The 19,443-nt window shown below is 45.8% G+C and overlaps 2 protein-coding genes across 3 annotated transcripts in view; one reads left to right on the forward strand and one right to left on the reverse strand.

Moving 5' to 3' along the window:
• Positions 1–3,186, reverse strand: part of LOC143518509 (nuclear GTPase SLIP-GC-like) — a 160,387-nt gene extending 157,201 nt beyond the window's left edge. The window contains exon 1 of the mRNA XM_077011017.1: positions 2,743–3,186. The gene's annotated coding sequence lies outside the window, so the exon portion shown is untranslated. The remainder of the gene's footprint in view (positions 1–2,742) is intronic.
• A 1,335-nt stretch (positions 3,187–4,521) lies between these two features.
• The window catches only part of LOC143518508 (nuclear GTPase SLIP-GC-like), a 51,311-nt gene continuing 36,389 nt past the window's right edge, over positions 4,522–19,443 (forward strand). The window contains exons 1-2 of one of the 2 annotated variants that reach the window (XM_077011011.1): positions 4,522–5,471; positions 6,502–6,554. In XM_077011011.1, coding sequence (XP_076867126.1) covers positions 4,865–5,471; positions 6,502–6,554 — 660 coding nt within the window. In that variant the 5' untranslated portion in view covers positions 4,522–4,864. Of the gene's footprint in view, positions 5,472–6,501; positions 6,555–12,802; positions 13,040–19,443 lie in introns of those variants that run through there. The other variant, XM_077011012.1, reaches the window with a different exon arrangement.

A 19,443-nucleotide genomic window follows, 5' to 3' on the forward strand; every position in this document is an offset into this window, starting at 1 on the left:
GCTTTGGTCAAAATACCGTGAGGCTCAAGCACCACAGCACAGTGAACCTATACTGTAATGTAATTGGAACCTTAGTGGTGAGCAAGAACAGTCAGAGATGGGTAAGATATTAAAGTAAAATAAATTTTAAGTCATGGTCTGGTGGTTAGGGAACTGGTCTTGTGACTGGAGGGTCGTGGGATCGATTCCCAGACCTGAGGCCATGACTGAGGTGCCCTTGAGCAAAGCACCTAACCCCAAGTGCTCCCTGGGTGCTGGGTTAGGGCTGCCCACTGCTCTGGGCACGTGTGCACCACAGCCCCCTAGTAATCACTAGTGTGTGTCTTAACTGCACAGATGGGTAAATGCAGAGGAAACATTTCAATTGAGGTGAAAATCACAATTGACAAATATGGCACATTTCATTTTTCATATTTAATAGAAGTAATTAAAATATTAAAAGAAAATGGCTCGATCCAGAGATCTCCGTTACAAACACTCAAAATGTCTGCAAAAGAGAGCTACTCCTCTCTATGCCTTTATAATAACTACATCTAATTACGTAAGTATTCGTGACAGAATTGAAGACGTAAGGTCTGATTGATCTCTGGTGATAGCATTGCCCGGTGATGTCAGCGCTACCCCTCGTTGGACCATCAGGTGTTCTGTTTCCTCATATTCTGTACATTCTTCCTTATTTCTTATTTTTATTTCTTCACACCATCCCTACTATGAATCATGGGGGTGGAAGCATCACGCTTTGGGGTGTTTTTCTGCACATGGGACAGGACGACTGCACTGTATTAAGGAGAGGGTGACCGGGGCCATGTATTGTGAGATTCTGGGGAACAACCTCCTTCCCTCAGTTAGAGCATTGAAGATGGGTCGTGGCTGGGTCTTTCAGCATGACAATGACCCAAAGCACACAGCCAGGATAACCAAGGAGTGGCTCCGTAAGAAGCATATCAAGGTTCTGGAGTGGCCTAGCCAGTCTCCAGACTTAAATCCTATAAAACATCTTTGGAGGGAGCTCAAACTCTGTGTTTCTCAATGACAGACCAGAAACCTGGCTGATCTGGAGAAGATCTGTGTGGAGGAATGGGCCAAAATCCCTGTTGCAGTTAGTGCAAACTGGTGAAAAACTACAGGAAATGTTTGACCTCTAGAATTACAAACAAAGGCTACTGTACAAAATATTAACATTGATTTTCACAGGTGTTCAAATACGTATTTGCAGCAGTAACACACAAATAAATTATTTTAAATCATGCATTTATTGTGATTTCCCTTTTTTTATATATAGATTATGTCTCTCACAGTGGACATGCATCTAAGATGAGAATTTCCCCTCCATAATTTCTAAGTGGGAGAAGTCGCAGGGTGTTCAAATACTTATTTTCCCCACTGTATGTATGTTTGTTTATATGTTTGTTCTAAACCTAGTCTGAATTTTGATTAATCTGAATTATTCTACATTAGCCAACAATTACCATATTATATGGTTAAACTGTCTTGTTCGTGGTCAACAATTTTGGCGGTAAAAATTATTTGCTGTTTCTGTAAGTCCCGTGGGTGGTGATCTCATTGGTGTAACAATCCTTTTCTCATAAATGATGAGTACACACTACATCCATTTGTAGTATTTGTGTATCATCATTTATACAGCTATTACAACTCTTCTGTTCAGCACAACTGAATTATTATAATTAAGCTACAGTGAGTAGCTTATTAATGCATTTTTAACAACAATATTTTACATATTTTTTTGTTCAAAATTTGCTGCTGTTTGTTTGCTGTCAGATTAATGTTTAATGTGTTATGTACTGTATATTGTCTAAGTGGTAGAGCAGTGGTAATAAAAGCTATTTTTTTGAGGAATTCTAGGCATAGTTTTGTGGAGTTATTGGGGTGACATGTCCTCCACATCAATTTTCATCAAATAATTCCTGCTTACATTACTTATACACTGTGCTAGATAGGCTGGTGTGAGCAGTGACCACCCTGAAAGTTTAAATGAAACCTGCACCATTATGAAGATAAAAATATACGCTGTCCAAACTTTAAAAATATACAGTACAAGTTGCCACGCCAGTTGTCAACAGGAAATGGTGGCAGCTCACAAGAAACGAAACCTAAGTCCTGTAGGCAGTGCTGATTCTCCAGAAAAGGCGATTGTACGTTATGATTTAGTACAGTGGTTCCCAAACTTTTACTGGCGTGCCACCCTTTAGTAGATGAGAATATTTTCGCGCCCAATATTTTGTTTGGGGGGGGGGGGGGGGTGGCGAGTGTAAGTTGTTGAGCGGTTCCACTTTGGGAACCACTGATGTATTAGATAACGCATCCATTTGTCTGCTATTACTTTTAAAAAAGTTCAGCAACCTGCAAGTACCATTTATATAGTTGTTTATTATAATTATATGACAATTCTGAACTAAACAAAGAGAGCCAGGTGTTATCTATATTGTCTAAGAATAGTGATAATTAAAGCTATATATATATGCATAGTGTAACGCGTTGGGACACGAGCACTGTACCCAACACGAGGTGTGTGGAAACGGGGCTGAACCCAAGTTAAAGATACTGAAAGCTGTGCGGTCAAACCACCGTAGAGCAACGGGGAATAAGTCAAACCAAACACACGGAATCAATCAAAGATAAATGAAAACTGGACCGTGGTCATGGTCCTAGCCAAGAAGAAGGACGGTTCGTGGCAGTTTTGCGTAGACTACCGACGTTTAAATGCTGTCACTCGACTCTTACCCGATGCCGCGAGTAGACGACACACTCGAGCGGTTAGCTGGCTCAGACTGGTTCAGCTCCCTGGACCTGTGTAGCGGGTACTGGCAGGTCCCGTTGGACGAGTCAGCGAAGGAGAAGACTGCGTTTTCGATCGGTGCAGGTCTCTGGCACTTCAAGGTCCTCCCCTTCGGGCTCTGTAACGCGCCGGCCACTTTTGAACGTTTAATGGAGCGAGTGTTGTCCGGGGTTCCGAGCAGTAAATGTGTGGTGTATTTGGATGACGTGCTGGTCCATGCTACGGGTTTCGAGTCTGCGCTAGTCTGCAACCTAGAGTTAGTCCTGGGCTTAGTGAAGGAGGCGAATCTGTCCCTCAACCCGGCTAAGTGTAACCTTCAGCGTCGCATTAATTTCCTCGGGCATGTGGTCAGCAGAGAGGGCATAGCCACTGATCCGCAGAGGTGGGGACTCACATGACTTGGACTCGAGTCAGACTCGAGTCATTAATATTAATATTAGCCTTCACCTTATTGTTAGCAAGATGGAGGATTCTCTTGAGCTGGAAGTCTCCAGCCCCACCTTCATATTCATTGTGGTTAAAGGATGTGGTGTTTTTTCTCAGTTTGGAGAGGATAAAGTTTGGCCTTAGGAGCTCTGTTCAAAAATTCTATGAGACGTGGCAGCCTTTTATTACCTATTTTACAAATCTCACTGAGTTGGTGGTTGAGGGGGAGGAGGAGTCTTGACTTTCTTTCTTTTTTGTGTTTGTATTTATTTATTTATTATTATTCATTTATTGTCCTTTAATTATCATTTTATTTATTTCCACTAAATTGTTTTTATGTGTGTGTGTGTATATGTATGTATGTCAGAGGTGGGGACTCGAGTCACATGACTTGGACTCGAGTCAGACTCGAGTCATTATTATTAAGACTTTTGACTTGACTTGAAAAAATATTCTGAGACTTAGACTTGACTTGGACTTTTACACCAATAACTTGGGACTTGAATTGGACTTGAACCTGTTTACTTGCAAAGACTTGATTTTTTTTTTACCCCAAATCTAAATTTTAAAACGCATATTAATATTTATAAAGTGCGCCCCAATAATTTCATTTCCGTCCTTCTGACGCAGACCGGCGTTACACCAGATTCTGTGACCGTCGAGTTTTGTGACCACAGGGGAAATTTCACAGTTTCTGTTCAGAGGCACAAACGCTTTACGAATGCTACGTAAACTACGCTGATGCACTTTCTTTACTCGTTTTGTTGGTGTCCACAAGCCAAAATATGACAGATGTTTATATTTACATTTATCGTCTCTTAATTACATAAATGTACTTAAACAAGATTTACCATCCCCTCACCATTGCAGCCAACAAAGAAATCATGAATGGGATGTACATGTGAGCCTTTTAAACTGGGGTCACCAATTCTGACGGCAGCCATCGGAATATGTGACCCCACTGAATCTCCAGGTAACAATAGTAGCCTACACCGTGACCCCACAATAACAGAAAACAATGAAAAAATAACCCTAACCTTTTATTAGTCTATATTTAAACATTTTTCCAAATGTTTAGAATAACCATTCGTAATGACAGCATCTTGCTTACGATGAAGCTTGCTATTTTCGTGTAAAATGATGTAACGAAACATTCTTGTTTAAGTACATTTATGTAATTAAGAGAAGATAAAATGTAAATGATCTGTCATCTTTTGGCTGGCGGACACCAACAAAACGAGTAAAGAAACGCATCAGCGTAGCATTCGTAAAGTGTTGGTGCCTGTAAAAAAAAAAAGACTCAAAAGGACTTGAAATTCCAAGTTTCAGACTTGGGACTTGACTTGACGGTTGCTTGTATTGACTCGAGACTTGACTTGAGTTGACTGTCTTTGCTTGAGACTTGACTCGGGACTTGAGGATAAAGACTTGGACTTACTTGAGACTTGCAAAACACTGACTTGGTCCCACCTCTGCCGGAAAGACAGCCGCTGTCCGTGACTGGCCAACCCAACTGGCCAACTGAGACAGAGATTCTGGTGGCCGGGCTGCAGGACTGGAGTTGAACTCTTTGTCCATTGTTGTGACACATACGCTGCTAAGAAGGGACCGGCGAGAGTCTCACGTGCGCCCCTCCACCCCATGCAATCCGGCAGCCCCATGGAGAGGGTAGCAGTAGACGTGCTGAGGCCGTTTCCAGTGACTGAGTCGGGCAACCGCTACGTGCTCGTGGCCATGGACTACTTCACGAAATGGCCCGAGGCGTATGAGGTGCCCGACCAAAGCGCCATTACTACAGCAGAGACCCTGCTCCATGAGTTTTTCTGTCGCTTTGGCATCCCAGAGGTCCTACATAGCGACCAAGGCCGAAACTTTGAGTCGGATGTCATGACCGAGGTTTGCCGCCTGCTGGGTGTGCACAGGACTCGAACGACTCCTTTTCATCCACAGGGTGACGGCCTGGTCGAGCGGTTCAATCGGACCCTGACTACTCAACTGGCCATGGCTACACAGGAGAACCAGCGTGACTGGGACAAACAACTGCCTCTCGTCCTGTTGGCATGCCGCTCTGCCTTGCAGGAGACTACTGGTTTCACCCCCGCCATGCTTATGTTCGGCCGTGAGCTGCAATCACCTGTGGACCTGGCATTCGGGGCGCCTCCCACTGATGATGCTAATGTTGAACCTGGCCCTGTGTTCGTTTCTAGGCTGCGGACAAGACTACTCGACGTCCACGTGCGAGCCAGGGGTAGCCAGACGGGGGTTTTGATTGCTATTATTCAAATTGATTATTATTGATTGCATTATTCATACATACACACACAGGTTATGTGCACTGTTCTCTCTGTTATGCCAAGTCTGTTCTGTGCCAGGTGTTTCTTGTGCATTGTGGTGATGCCTGACCTTTTTGATGCCACCCTGATAATGTTACCATACTGCTGTGCTCATGTTCAACGTCGGGAGTCGTTATGTTAATGCTTTGTATGAGACATGCATATGTCTTGAGTTGTACTGCCCTTGCTGTTTTTTTCCTCCATGATTGTATTTGCGCTTTACACGCACGTTGAGTAGGATCTGCCTCATCCGGCTGTAATTCTGTGCAAAAAGGGGGTATGCAGCATATGCGACGCATAGGGGCGCTGCACTAGAGGGGGCGCCAAATCGATGCCGGAAAATTATTTGCCGAGTGGGTGGGGGGTGGAGTGCGGGGGGCGCTGATAGTATGTTTGCATACACCTCAGAAAGTATGTAGTTGCAACCCTGATTCTGTGTTTACTATGCCTCTGTAACACTCACAGCGTCACACAGCGATAATTATGATGAGCTCTGGACTACGCCACCCTCAACTAGAGGGAAACCAATCAGTTATGTTTCACCCGCGCTAGATTACTGCCAGCGAAAATAAAATTGTTGGACTGCAGAGACTGAGATGCAGATCATTTATTATACAGAATATAAAATACCATACATTCTTAAAAAGAAGCACCGTGCGGTACAGCCACAAGCTTTTCGGAGCAGCTACCCAACACAGGTTACCTCACTTCCACCAGCGGGGGTTGGCGCGCACTTAAAGGAATAAACCAAACAAACAACTCAATAAACAAATAAACCACACCACACGTTCGCATGAAACGATCCAAATAAACTCAAATCCACTGCAAATGAACCTAAATATGGGTTGACTCATTGAAACAGAATAATTAATTAAATGTCCTTTCATTGCGTACATCTCCCTTCCTCAGGTATTCCAGGAAATGTAACCCCCTCCCCTCTTTTAGTAGGTCGAGGGCCCTTCGGCCACTATAAGAGAAGGAGAATCCCACAGGAACAGGTAAGTACAATATTTTATATCCATTAAATGTCTGTAGAGTCTTTTGGTGATGTGCCAGAGCTACTGGCATCATCACACACATCTTTACAAAGTTAAGACCATAAGAATGAAAAATGGCATCATCAGTTTATCATCAGTTTTAGTTTGAGCAATAAAAAAAGAATAAAAAACTGAAATGCAGCTTTATTACTTTTTAAAAATTATTTACAGTGTAGGAGACATTGCAGTAAATGGATACAATCAAAAGTTATTCTAACATTAAGCCCAATTTTGTTATTCTGATGTTTGACCTAAAAGGTAAAAATTATACACCACACTATGAATAAAATAAAACTAATTAAAACTCATGATTGACTCACTTTCATTTTATTAAGAGTTGAAGTTTTCAAAAATGATATCAAACATATGCCAGACCCTCCAGAAAGTCGCGATGTTGCGATTTGCAACTTCAACGCAACTTCAAGCAAACCCCGCGAATTCAGGGCAGTGTTGCAACTTCAGCCAATCACCGCAACTTTCCCGCAAATTTGACCAATCACTGATGTCGTCTTGATGTGACGTCGACAAACTCCCGCCTTACTTCCGTATATACGTTCAAGAGGAGCAGACTGAAAGCAGCATGAGCGACGAAAATAACGGCAAAATATCGGGAAAAGTAGTATCCCAGTACACTACATGAAAGCGGGGATAAACTGTCCAGATCCGACCCGCGAATTGATTATCTATGGCCCCCTGGATGATATTTAATTACTATTGGAACCGGCCCGCAGGCCACAGCCGCTCGATGGTGTTTTGCACGCACAAACACTACATTCCCCACAATGCAACGGTAGCCCGCGAAGTCACTGCAGTGCACGCAAGCGGCGAGGGTCTGAGATAAAGTTTATAAGTTTAAACTTTAAACTGAGATAAAGTTTATTTATCTCTGATCCATATCTATGAGTTACTAGTTCGCTCTGGCGCCAACCACTGGCGATCGATCTCGATAGAATACTTAATTTGTGTCCATTTTACAAGCCGCCCGGTAACAATTTACGTTCGCTAACCCCGCACCCCCCGCCCGGCAACAATTAATGTTCGCCACCCCCTCCAGGTTCAAATCTCACTTCAAGCGATCTTGAAAAGTTGGCAACCCTGAATAAATAGGTAATTAAAATTGACTACTAAATAGCAAAAACACACCGCAACTTCCATCGCAATTTTTTTGAAAAACACCCGCAACATCAAACATTTTAGCCCGCAACAATCACAAAAAAGGCCCGCGAAATCCTGGTGGGACTGATATGCCAAAAATGCTTTTTCAACAGCGTTAGAGTCAAATTTCATTCTGTCTCTTTTGGAAAAAGCAAGGCCACTGTGTCAGGTCGTCGAGTGAGAGCTGTCCACATTGGGGATTCTTTAATCCCTCATCTTAGCTGCTTTATCTGTCTTGTGACACGTCCAATAACCTGTTTAGAGCAATAAAGAGAAGAGAAAATGAAAAAATAAACTCCTTATCCAAAAGTAAACTTGGAGAGAAAGATTTTATAAAAAAAAAACTGATTCGCCCTGTCAGTCATGGGCATCGAACCAACAGCCTATTTGTCCAAAGCTCTCTTCGTTAACCATTACCCCACAGATAGAGTTCTGAAACACATTGATTACCCTGCTTAAAGAAGACAGCTCAGAAGGAAAACTACTTGTCTGCTAAGGAAGTGATAAACTAATGTAATGATTTTATGATGAATATAATATCATAAAGCACAGTGTGGACTGATAGACACACACACATACACAGCTACGTTGACTACATAGACTACGCTTTTTGGCGGGTGGAAAACAAGCTGGAGCGAGTAAAAAAAAAGGATCAGTCCAGCGCAAACCTCTGATGTGCAACACGTCATTTACTGTCTCTTACTGAATCTTAAAAACACCACAAAAGACAAATAAAAGAGTAAATACACTCACCGAAGAGGAGCCGATCCCGTGCGCCGCCATAACTCCCCCTCTGTCCGCCTGTGGCTTCAAACACCGCCGTCACGTGACCAGTGGAGCGTAATGTGATTGGTTGGATGTTGGTTTGATGGGAGACTGAATCGATTGCTCATCCTTTGTGTCCTGGATATTTACTCTGAATTTCTTTGAACTCACATTTTTGCATGCGAAATTTTGCACACGTATTTTGTGAGCCAAATTTAGCCAATGGAATTCGAGCAACTTGAAAAAATATCTTTTGAATTTTAAACGTTTGAATTTTTTTTTCATTTTATTTTATTAACCATGAATTGTGACGGTGGGTGCGAGGCGAAGGACGAGACACAAAAACCTTCTATGGCGAGAAACGTCACTTTTAATTATAACAATTATTGCGCAATCTAGCGCACATGGAACACGAAAACACAGAGACGTGTAACGTTTAGACAACGACGAGCACAGGACACTACGTGAGCGCACATTAAATAGACAAACCACATTAGCCCCATGTGATTACGAGACAATTCACAGGTGAGACAGATTAGTCACACGACATAGCCATAACCACGGATATCCACAGACGCAGACGATGCACGTTGACTACGTAAACACACGCCCAAAAGGGAGGGGCCGGGGTCCTCAACGTGACAGACGCCCCCTCCAAGGGCAATACCCGTCCTGGGGTGCCAACAGGACCGAGTGCCCCGAACCCACGACGATGGGTGGATCCGACGCGCTCAGTCCTGCGTCTGGGAGGTGACTGCCCTTGGCGAAGCGTCCGTCACGAATCGCCTAGCACACCCTCCCTGGGAATACTGGGGAAAAGACGTTAGACACATTCAACGGGACCGAAACAAACACACAGATGGGTACACTGATACATAGAGGCACGAGAGGGAAAAATGGATTAGGCACACATATAGGAAGACTCACAAACACTGGGACGGACACATACGAAACAGGCGCCAGGCTGCGCGCCAGGAGGAGAGCGATGAGGGGAGAGAGATCCGGAGCTGCAGCAAACGGTCCTCCTTCGACCTGTGCTGCGAAGCCACCGCCCAGTGCAGCGCGGCTGGCGGACTTGCCAGGGGCAGAGCGGCTGGCGGACTTGCCAGGGGCAGAGCGGCTGGCAGACTTGCCAGGGGCAGCGCGGCTGGCGGACTTGCCAGGGGCAGCGCGGCTGGCGTACGCGTCGGGCGAGCCGCGAGGGGGCTCCTCCACTATGTCCATTCCCTCCTCTGACCTCTGGCTCCACTCCATGGACTGCTCCGGGCTGCCACCCCGGGAGTAGTCCATCACACTCTCGCCAGAGCGCTCGGAGGGTGGACTCCTCTTCATGGTCCCGGCTGTTCTTTCTGAGGAGGGCGGACTCTCCTCCTCCTCCTCCGTATAGGAGCCCTCGGACGGTGGGTACTCCCTCCGTAGCATTCCTCCCCGCCTTTCTCCCTGGTGGTTGAGGGACCCACAGGCAGAGGGAGGTAGTCCTCTTCCTCTGACTCCTCCTCCTCCTCACCGTAGTCGACGGTGGATGCGTCGTCTGGTGACAGGGGGTAGCCCTCTCCGTCTCCACCGTAGTCCACAGTGGATGTGTCATCCAGCGACGGGGGGTAGTCCTCTTCCTCTCCACCAGTGGATGCGTCGTCTGGCGACGGGGGGTAGCCCTCTCTGTCTCCACAGTAGTCCACAGTGGACGTGTCTTTCAGCGACGGGGGGTAGTCCTCCTCCTCTTCCAGCTCCTCCTTGGAGTCCTCCTCCCCGAACTCGCTCTCTGGGGTGGACACGGTTGCACCCATGATGCACGAGCCCACCCTCAGAGGCGAGAGAGCGCGGGCTGAAGGAGCGTGTCTCTCCCTCCAGATCCTTACCGCGCCCTGGTGGAGGGTCTCCGCCAGCTCGGGGTGGCTATTCTCCAGCCCCCGGGCTGCGGCCAGCTGGTAGGCACACACCGAGTCTTCCTCGAGCTCCTCGACCGACGGTGTAGCCTCTTGGCACGGGGGGGAGTACCTCTCCACGCGCTCGCCCTCTGGCTTTCCGGTCGATCCGTAGACCTCGGGAACACTCACACGCACAGGCGAGAGTCCCCGGGAAGGCGAGGGGTGCCTCTCTCGCCACACTCGGATCGCTGTCCGGTGGTACTCCTCCTTCAGCTCGGGAATAGTGGTCTCCCGAGCCGCGCAGAGCAGGTAGGAGCACTCCGGATCCTCCCTGAGTTGAGCCAGAGTTGGCGAAACTTTGCGGCGTGGAGGAGAAGACGAAGAGCGGGGATGCCGCTTACTGGGCCTTCTTGCCCTTTTTTGGCTTTCCTTTGTAGCCTGGCATTTTACCTCTTGGTGTCTCGAACGGCTCGTTGTTCTGTGACAGTGGGTGCGAGGCGAAGGACGAGACACAAAACCCTTCTATGGCGACAAACGTCACTTTTAATTATAACAATTATTGCGCAATCTAGCGCACATGGAACACGAAAACACAGAGATGTGTAACGTTTAAACAACGACGAGCACAGGACACTGCGCGAGCGCACATTAAATAGACAAACCACATTAGCCCCACGTGATTACGAGACGATTCACAGGTGAGACAGATTAGTCACACGACATAGCCATAACCACGGATATCCACAGACGCAGACGATGCACGTAGACTACGTAAACACACGCCCAAAAGGGAGGGGCCGGGGTCCTCAACGTGACATGAATAATAAAAGTGAAAACATGTTCTTGAAAAATTAAGCATTAAATTCAAAAGCAACAAAATTCAGATGCATAATTTCAGTGCAAAATTCACTAGGGGCTCGTATAGTTCGTCTGACACCGTATGTGAGTGTGTGTCAGTGGGGAACCGTCAGGGCCCTCTACGCCCTCTCAGAGGGCCTAAAATATTCTTAAAGCATTATATATATAATTATCCAATTTTATTTTATCTACTTACAGTTTGACATTCGACATCTAAACAATTACAAAAATATAAGCAAATAAAATATTCACCCGTGTCTATTCAATCTGTGTTGGAAGGTGAGGGGTTGAGTGGAAGCCTGTGAGCCTGTGTCTCCCCCTATCAGGACTGTAATGCCCGCTGTTCGTTTACAGAGGGCCTGGCAGTTATAATTCAGCGCAATACCAGTTTCAAATGACAGCAAAATTGACCAATCATATCTTCTCTCTTAGTGGGCGGGCTTAACTGTATGATAATTTCCGCCCGCTGTGGCGACGCTAGCTGTCGTTAGCACCATCGCTAGCTAGTTTCGATTCATCCCTTTGACGTCCTCGTGCGCGTTGTTTACATATTCCGCTTCCGAGAACCACGGAGCTGTGAACCTTATTTTGTTTGGAAACTTATTTTGCTTAAGATGTTATCTAGTACAGATATTATTGTTTATTGCGTTTTTAAAGCTGTACTGTCGTCTCAGTTTTTCTTTATTTAGTTTATTAAGAAAGGAAAAAAAAAATTTCGGGGGGGGGTAGCGGGCCCAGGTTTAAAGGTCACGGTTCGCTACTGGTGTGTGTTAATATGCGCTGTCTGCGCTATACATTTAACTAATTTACGCAACCGTCTCGTCACTCAGCCCGAGCCTCTCCGTTACAGACACAGAAAAAGCCAGTATAACTCATAGTGCCTGTTGAATTATGTAACCATATTTAATGTTTAGGTTTCCTACAACGCAGTGTAATTATAATAAACAAAGGTGATTTAAAATTATAATAAACAAATAAAGGTGATATGCAGGTTGCTGAACTTGTATAAAAGTAATAACCGACAACAAATGGGTGTGGTGTCTACTAAATCATATCATGTACAATCGCCATTTCTGGAGAACGTGCGCTGCCTACATGACTTAGGTTTCGTTTTCTTGTGACCTGCCGCAATTTCCAGCTGACAACTGACGTGACAACTTATACGGTCAGTAACTATGTTCTGAATCTGAACCCTTCAGTGTATTTTTACTTTTTCAATGGTGCAGGTCCCATTTCTGAGTGGTTACTGCTCACACCATCCTATCTAACACAGTGTATAAGTAGTGAGCAGGAATTAAATGGAGGGGGGTAGTGATGTGGAGCACGTCACCCCAGTATTTCATCAAAATTATGCCTATGCTTCCTCAAAAAATAGCTTTTATTAACACTGCTCTGCTACTCAGACAATATAGATAACATCCTTATACATTAATCTGGAATCAAAGCAAACAAACATCAGCAAAATCTGAACAAAAAAGATGTAAACAGATTGTTGGTAAAATACGATATTATGCTACTTACTGTGTATGTAGTTGGGTTGAACAGAAGAGCAGTTGACACAGCTGTATAAATGATGATATGCAGGTAGCTGAACTTGTACAACCACCTTTTCTGGAGAATGAGCGCTGCATACCGGACTTAGGTTTCATTTTCCTGTGTGCTGCCGCTGTTTTCATACCTTATGATTCAGTAGACACCACCCCCATTTGGCTATTACTTACATACAAGTTCAGCTACCTGCATATCATAATTTATACAACTGTTTCAACTGCTCTTCTGTTCAACACAACTACATACACAGTAAGTAGCTTATTAATGTATTTCAACAACAATCTGTTTACGTCTTTTTTTATTCAACCTTTGCTGATGTTTGTTAGCAGAGCAGTGTTAATAAATCTATATTTCTGAGGAAGCATAGACATAATTTTGGGGCAATATTGGGGTGACGTCCTCCACAGTGCTCTTTCTCCAGAAATGCCGGTTGTTCAGTAGACACCACACACATTTGTAGTCGGTTATTGCTTTTATACAAGTTCATCAACCTGCATATCATCATTTATACAGCTGTTTATTCTAATTATATAATTCTTCAGTATACAAAGAGAACCAGAAGTTCATAGACTTCTCATCTTAGAGCGCGGAAATGTCCTCCTATAAACACCCACTTTTTGCGGTCATTGCTCCCAAACTGTGGAATACACTGCCCCTGTCTTTAAGATTGGCTGTGTCTGTGGAATCTTTTAAAAAGCAATTAAAGACCCACCTGTTTAAACAGGCATTTGGATAAATGGACCAGGCAGAAATGCATTCTGTCTTCGTGAATCATGTGTTGTTTTATATATTGTGTGGGTTTGATATATTTTGGATTTATTGTGTATATGTAAAGCGCTTGGCAAAAAACTAAGTTAAGTTCTCACATTAAAAATACAAGTACAGATCTTGTTCCACAATTGCTCAGATCAGGTTCATCAGGTACCAAAGTTTTGCAACATTTTTTACCTCCACACCCATGGGAGGAGTCAGTGGAAAACTTTTTATTCTGTCTCCATGGTGACAGGATTGTCAGAAATCATGGAGAGTAAGCCCTGCTCAAATCAAGTCCTCAAATCAAGTCCTGCTTTAAATGAAACTTTTAACGAAATTAATGACTTTTTTTCATTCGCATTGTCTAGATTTTATACTCTTAAATGACACCTGCTTGGTGTCATATATATATATATATATATATATATATATATATATATATATATATATATATATATATATATATATATACACACGTTACGTTTATGCTTGTAGATGCTAGACAAGAACCTCTGATCACCGACAACGCTTATCTAATAGGGGTGTGGGAAATTTTCGATTCTTAGATGCATCTCGTGGACGATTCAGAATCGATTCACAAATGACAACAATCGATTGTCTAGACCGGGGGGTCTATCTATTTCTGGCCCGCAAGCTGTTTTGAAAAGTGTTTTTTTTTTTTTTTTTGTAATCTTTTTTTTCAATCGCGCTATCCGCTCTTATTTTGAAATCGCGCACCGCGATCTCTGTTCCCTCTGGGTTTTTTGTTTTCCTTTTTCCCGCTGTCGCGGAGGTTTCAGTTTGGCTGTTTTTTGCCGTTTCACTTTTAGTGGGTTTGCACTTGAGTCCTACACTCCTCGAAACCAGCGCGACACCACCGTGTTCGGGGGTGCCTCGTTACAGTTTGGAGAGCCAAGATGCAGTATTGGTATTAAAATGGCTGTGAACATGTTTGTCCCTCAAATTTGGTGCTCTCCTAAAAATGTATCTAGGGGTGTATTTATGGAGTGGTGTTAGGGAGGAATCTGCTTTTATGATTTTCCAGTTATTCTTAATTATCCTTTTAACCCTCAACAGGTCCTTGTGAGAAAGTTGCATTCCCGGTCCTTGGGGTGCAAATTGCACCCCTTTTAGTTGGCATATATAAATCAATGGTAACAAGCAAAAGTTTATTAAAATGAAGGAAAAACAATGTTTATTAACTAACTGTGTGAAACATGCACAGTCTATGCATTGAGAAAGTGCACTTAAAGGGGTCAGGATTGTGGGAAGAGATCCCCACTGCCCTGCACAAAGTCCAAGTAAGTATAATTTTAATTCCATTATCGAAATTAAATTGCAAAACGAATCAAATGCACATGTTGTTCAATGATTCATCAAATTACATATCCAAATTATAAGCATTTTTCACACAGTACATTTGAAGTGTTGACAGAGTGTGCTGGACAAGCAGGCCTAGAGCACTTATCACAGAACTTGCGTGTCTTCCTGTCACACTCGCGCAGGCACAGGTAACAACGTTCTTGTGTCCTCTTCACTTTAGCTGGTCTCTTGCTTCCTGTTTCTCCAGCTCTAGAAGTTGGATTGGATCCATCATTGGTTTTCTGAGGTGTACTGGTACTAGTAAGCGTACTGGTATCACCAAAGGGTAGCTCTACAGCCGTGGGTTGTGCTGCATTAGGTGTATTGTGTGTGCCCCATCCCGGGCAAAAACCACGGCGTGATCTGGTCCTACCTCCTCTAACTCCTCTTGAGATACCTCTTCTTCTTTCAGTCAGTGTAGTAGTAGGTTCATTTAGCTGGTGCTCCTCAGACGAGGTGGCATCTTCTGACTCATCAGATTCCTCAGACACATGAACTTCCGTATCTGAGTCAGGACCAGCTCCAGGCAAATAATCGCCATCTTCACTATTGGCATCTTCTTCAATAACACTATCTTCATCACTGTGTGTATCTGCTTGCATAATCAGTCTAAGAGCTTGAGCTGTCGGACACCTAGCCATTTTGTTATTTATTATGTAACAGTTGAAAGGTAAAAAAAAAACTAAATGATTGACTTTTAAAAAGGTCCAACTAAAACCCAACATGTGCCAAAATATATGTACATCAAAATTTATATTAATAATTAGAATTAATATATGTTAATATCAATGTAATAACAAGGTAGTAAATAACATTTTTGGGGGTGCATATCGCACCCCCGATGAAAATGTGCCGGTAAAAATTTATGTCAACAGTTATTAAAATATTTTATATGCAACAATATTTAAAAATGGTTCCTTAACAATGTCACAGAGGATCAATGTTGCAGTTTTATTAACAACATGGTAGTGGCCATAGAAACTGCCGTGGGGTGCAGATTGCACCCCAAGGACCCATTGAGGGTTAAATTGATAAGATAACGTATTGTAGGTGGAGATGAAATTAATATTCTCCCCATTATCAACATTTGTTTTTTGATCTGTTATTAGAAATTCACTTCTAGCTTTCTCATACGCTGACTCCCGGGCCTCTTGGATAACAGTGGTATCATAACCTCTCTGAATAAATCTTTTTTGCATCATGTTAGCTTGTTCTCTAAATTCATTATCTGAGCTACAGATGCGTCGTGTTCTTAAAAACTGAACCTTTGGAATATTCTGTTTCATGAATAGTGGATGAAACGAATTAAAATGTAAAATAGAGTTAACATCAGTAGGTTAACCAGCGCGACACCACCGTGTTCGGGGGTGCCTCGTTACAGAACAACTTCAGCCAGTTATGGACTCAGCTAACCCAGCTGCTGACGAGGTGCGGAACAAGGGCAGGCTATCGGCAGGCACGAGCTAGCATTACAAGAGATACACACCCAGCTCCAGGCTATCGCCCTCGCAGTTCAAAAGCCCGATCAGCCTGTTGCGGCTCCCAGCCCTCTCGTTTCCTCCGGGGCTGTCGAGCTGCCTGCCGACTCCCGTGCCGAACCCGCTTTGCCCGCTCCGGCGCGTTACAGTGGGGATCCCGACGAATGTAGGGGGTTTTTATTGCAGTGCTCCCTGATCTTTGAGCAGCAGCCATCCCGATTTCCCACTGCGCCCAAACTGCAGCTGATTTTGGGGTTTCCCTGGCTCCAACGCCACAACCCTGACATTGATTGGCTCAATTTATCTATCAACCGTTGGAGCAAAGTGTGCGAACAGTCGTGCTTGGCGCCCCACTGCAGTAAACCCGGGGAAAGCCAAGAAAAAATAGCAGGCTTGGAGAAAGTCCCTGCTGTTTACCATGACCTTAAAGACGTTTTTAGCAAGCGCAAAGCAGGCTTCCTACCCCCGCATAGAGCCTGCGACATTGCCATCAACCTCTTACCTGGTACCACTCCCCCTAGGGGTCGTTTGTTTTCCTTGGCATTGCCTGAACGCAAGGCTATGGAGTCCTACATTCAGGAAGCGCTCGCTGCTGGTACCATCTGTCCCTCTACCTCTCCCGCAGGTGCCGGGTTCTTCTTTGTAGGGAAAAAGGATGGGGGCCTTCGCCCTTGCATAGATTACAGGGGACTAAATAAGATCACCATCAAAGACCGCCACCCCTTGCCGCTCATGTCCTCCACCTTCGAGGCCCTTCAACGGGCGACGGTCTTCACTAAGTTAGACCTTAGAAGTGCGTACAATCTGTTGCGAGTCAGAGAAGGCGACGAATGGAAAACCGCCTTCAATACACCCTCTGGGCATTACGAGTATTTAGTCATGCCGTTTGGGCTCATGAACGCACCCGCGGCTTTCCAGCGGTTCGTAAACGGTGTCCTTAGAGAGGCTCTGGATGATTACGCCTACGTCTACCTTGACGATATTTTAATATATAGCTGTACCGTTCAAGAACACCAGCAACACGTACGCCGCGTCCTCCAGTTGTTACTAGAGAACCATCTCTATGTAAAACTGGAGAAGTCCCTGTTCCACGTCTCCGAGGTAGCCTTCTTGGGGTTCATCATTGCCAAGGGTCAACTGGCTATGGAACCCGCCAAGATCAAAGCTGTAACTCAATGGCCCGTGCCCACGTCCGTTCGTTTAGTCCAACGCTTCCTGGGATTTGCCAATTTTTACAGGCGGTTTATTAGGGGTTTTGGCTCTCTTGCTGCTCCGCTCTCGGCCCTCACTAGCAAGAAATTGAGGAAGTTCACCTGGACCCCGGAAGCCCAGAAGGCGTTTGAGACACTGAAGGGTCTTTTTACCAGTGCTCCGGTGCTACGGGTTCCTGATCCTGAGCTCCCTTTCATTGTCGAAACCGACGCCTCTGATTTGGGTGTTGGGGCTGTTCTCTCACAGAGGGTCGGGGACCTTCCTAAGCTGCATCCCTGCACCTATTTTTCGCACCGGTTCACCCCTACGGAGAGGCGGTACGACGTAGGGGACAAAGAACTCCTGGCCGTTAAAATGGCTTTAGAGGAGTGGCGGCACTGGCTGGAGGGAGCCCGCCACCCTTTCCTGGTCTGGTCGGACCACAAAAACCTGACATATCTCCAGCAGGCCAAGCGCCTCAACGCCAGACAGGCCAGATGGGCTCTGTTTTTTAGTTGCTTTGATTTTACTTTGTCATACCGTCCTTGCTCTAAGAACACGAAGCCCGACGCTTTGTCTCGTCAGTGGGAGCCGCCTCTCGTTGACAGTCCGCCTGAAACTGTGCTTCCCCCAGGAGTAGTTGTTGCACCCATCCGGTGGGGAATCGAAAAGACAGTTCAGGACAAACTCACCAACGAACCCGGCCCTAGCGGTGTTCCTCCTGGCTGTCTCTATGTTCCCTCGACCGCCCGGCGTAAGGTTCTCTTGTGGGGACACACCGAACATTACGCGGCACACCCCGGTGCTAGGCGGACCACCGAACTAATAAAGAGAAGGATTTGGTGGCCCGCAATGGATCAGGAGATCCGTGACTTCGTGGCCTCCTGCGAGGTGTGTAACCGAAGCAAAGCGCCTCGTAGCAAGCCCAGGGGGCTGTTGCATCCTTTACCCACGCCCTCCAGACCGTGGTCTCATATCGCCTTAGACTTCGTCACTGGGCTTCCATCCTCTAAGGGGTTAACCACCATTCTAGTAGTTGTCGACAGATTCTCTAAATTCAGCAAGTTCATCGGTCTGCCCAAGCTGCCCTCCACCCGGGAGACCACGTCTCTCTTGCTGCTTCACATCGTCCGCAACTATGGGTTTCCTCAAGACGTGGTGTCCGATAGAGGACCCCAGTTCGCTAGCAGCTTTTGGAAGGCGTTCCTGACCCTCCTCGGCGCTTCCGCTAGCCTGTCTTCAGGATTCCACCCCCAGTCTAACGGTCAGACCGAGCATGTTAACCAGGACCTGGAACAGACCCTTAGGTGCCTGGCATCCGCTAACCCTGCGTCCTGGGCCGACCACCTGTTGTGGGCTGAGTACGCCCACAACACGCTGTGGCATTCGGCTCTGGGCATGTCGCCCTTTGAGTGCTTATTCGGGTATGCCCCTCCGCTGTTTGCTGATCACGAGCAGGCCGTGGCTGTGCCTTCCGCTAGGGCTCAGTTCCGGCGCTGCCGCAAGGCTTGGTCGCGTGCCCGGTCGGCCCTGTTGAAGGCCTCCTCTGCCTATTGACGCAGCGCCAACAGGCATCGTCTCCCGGCGCTGTCTTTCCGTCCTAGTCAGCGGGTGTGGTTGGCGGCGGGTAACTTGCCGGTTCGGGGTGGCACCAAGAAACTGGCTCCTCGCTTCCTGGGCCCATTTAAGGTCGATCGTTGCATCAACCCGGTCACCTACCGTTTGGTCCTCCCTCCGTCCATGCGTGTCCACCCGGTGTTTCACGTGTCCCAACTCCGGCCGTACTTGTGTGGTTCTTCTCCCGCCCCGGCTCCTCCTGCGCCTCGTATGGTTGGTGGGGGTCCGGTTTATACAGTGCGGCGTCTTTTG

This window comes from Brachyhypopomus gauderio, chromosome 7 (assembly GCF_052324685.1).
Source record: "Brachyhypopomus gauderio isolate BG-103 chromosome 7, BGAUD_0.2, whole genome shotgun sequence".
NCBI classification, from domain to species: Eukaryota; Metazoa; Chordata; class Actinopteri; order Gymnotiformes; family Hypopomidae; genus Brachyhypopomus; species Brachyhypopomus gauderio.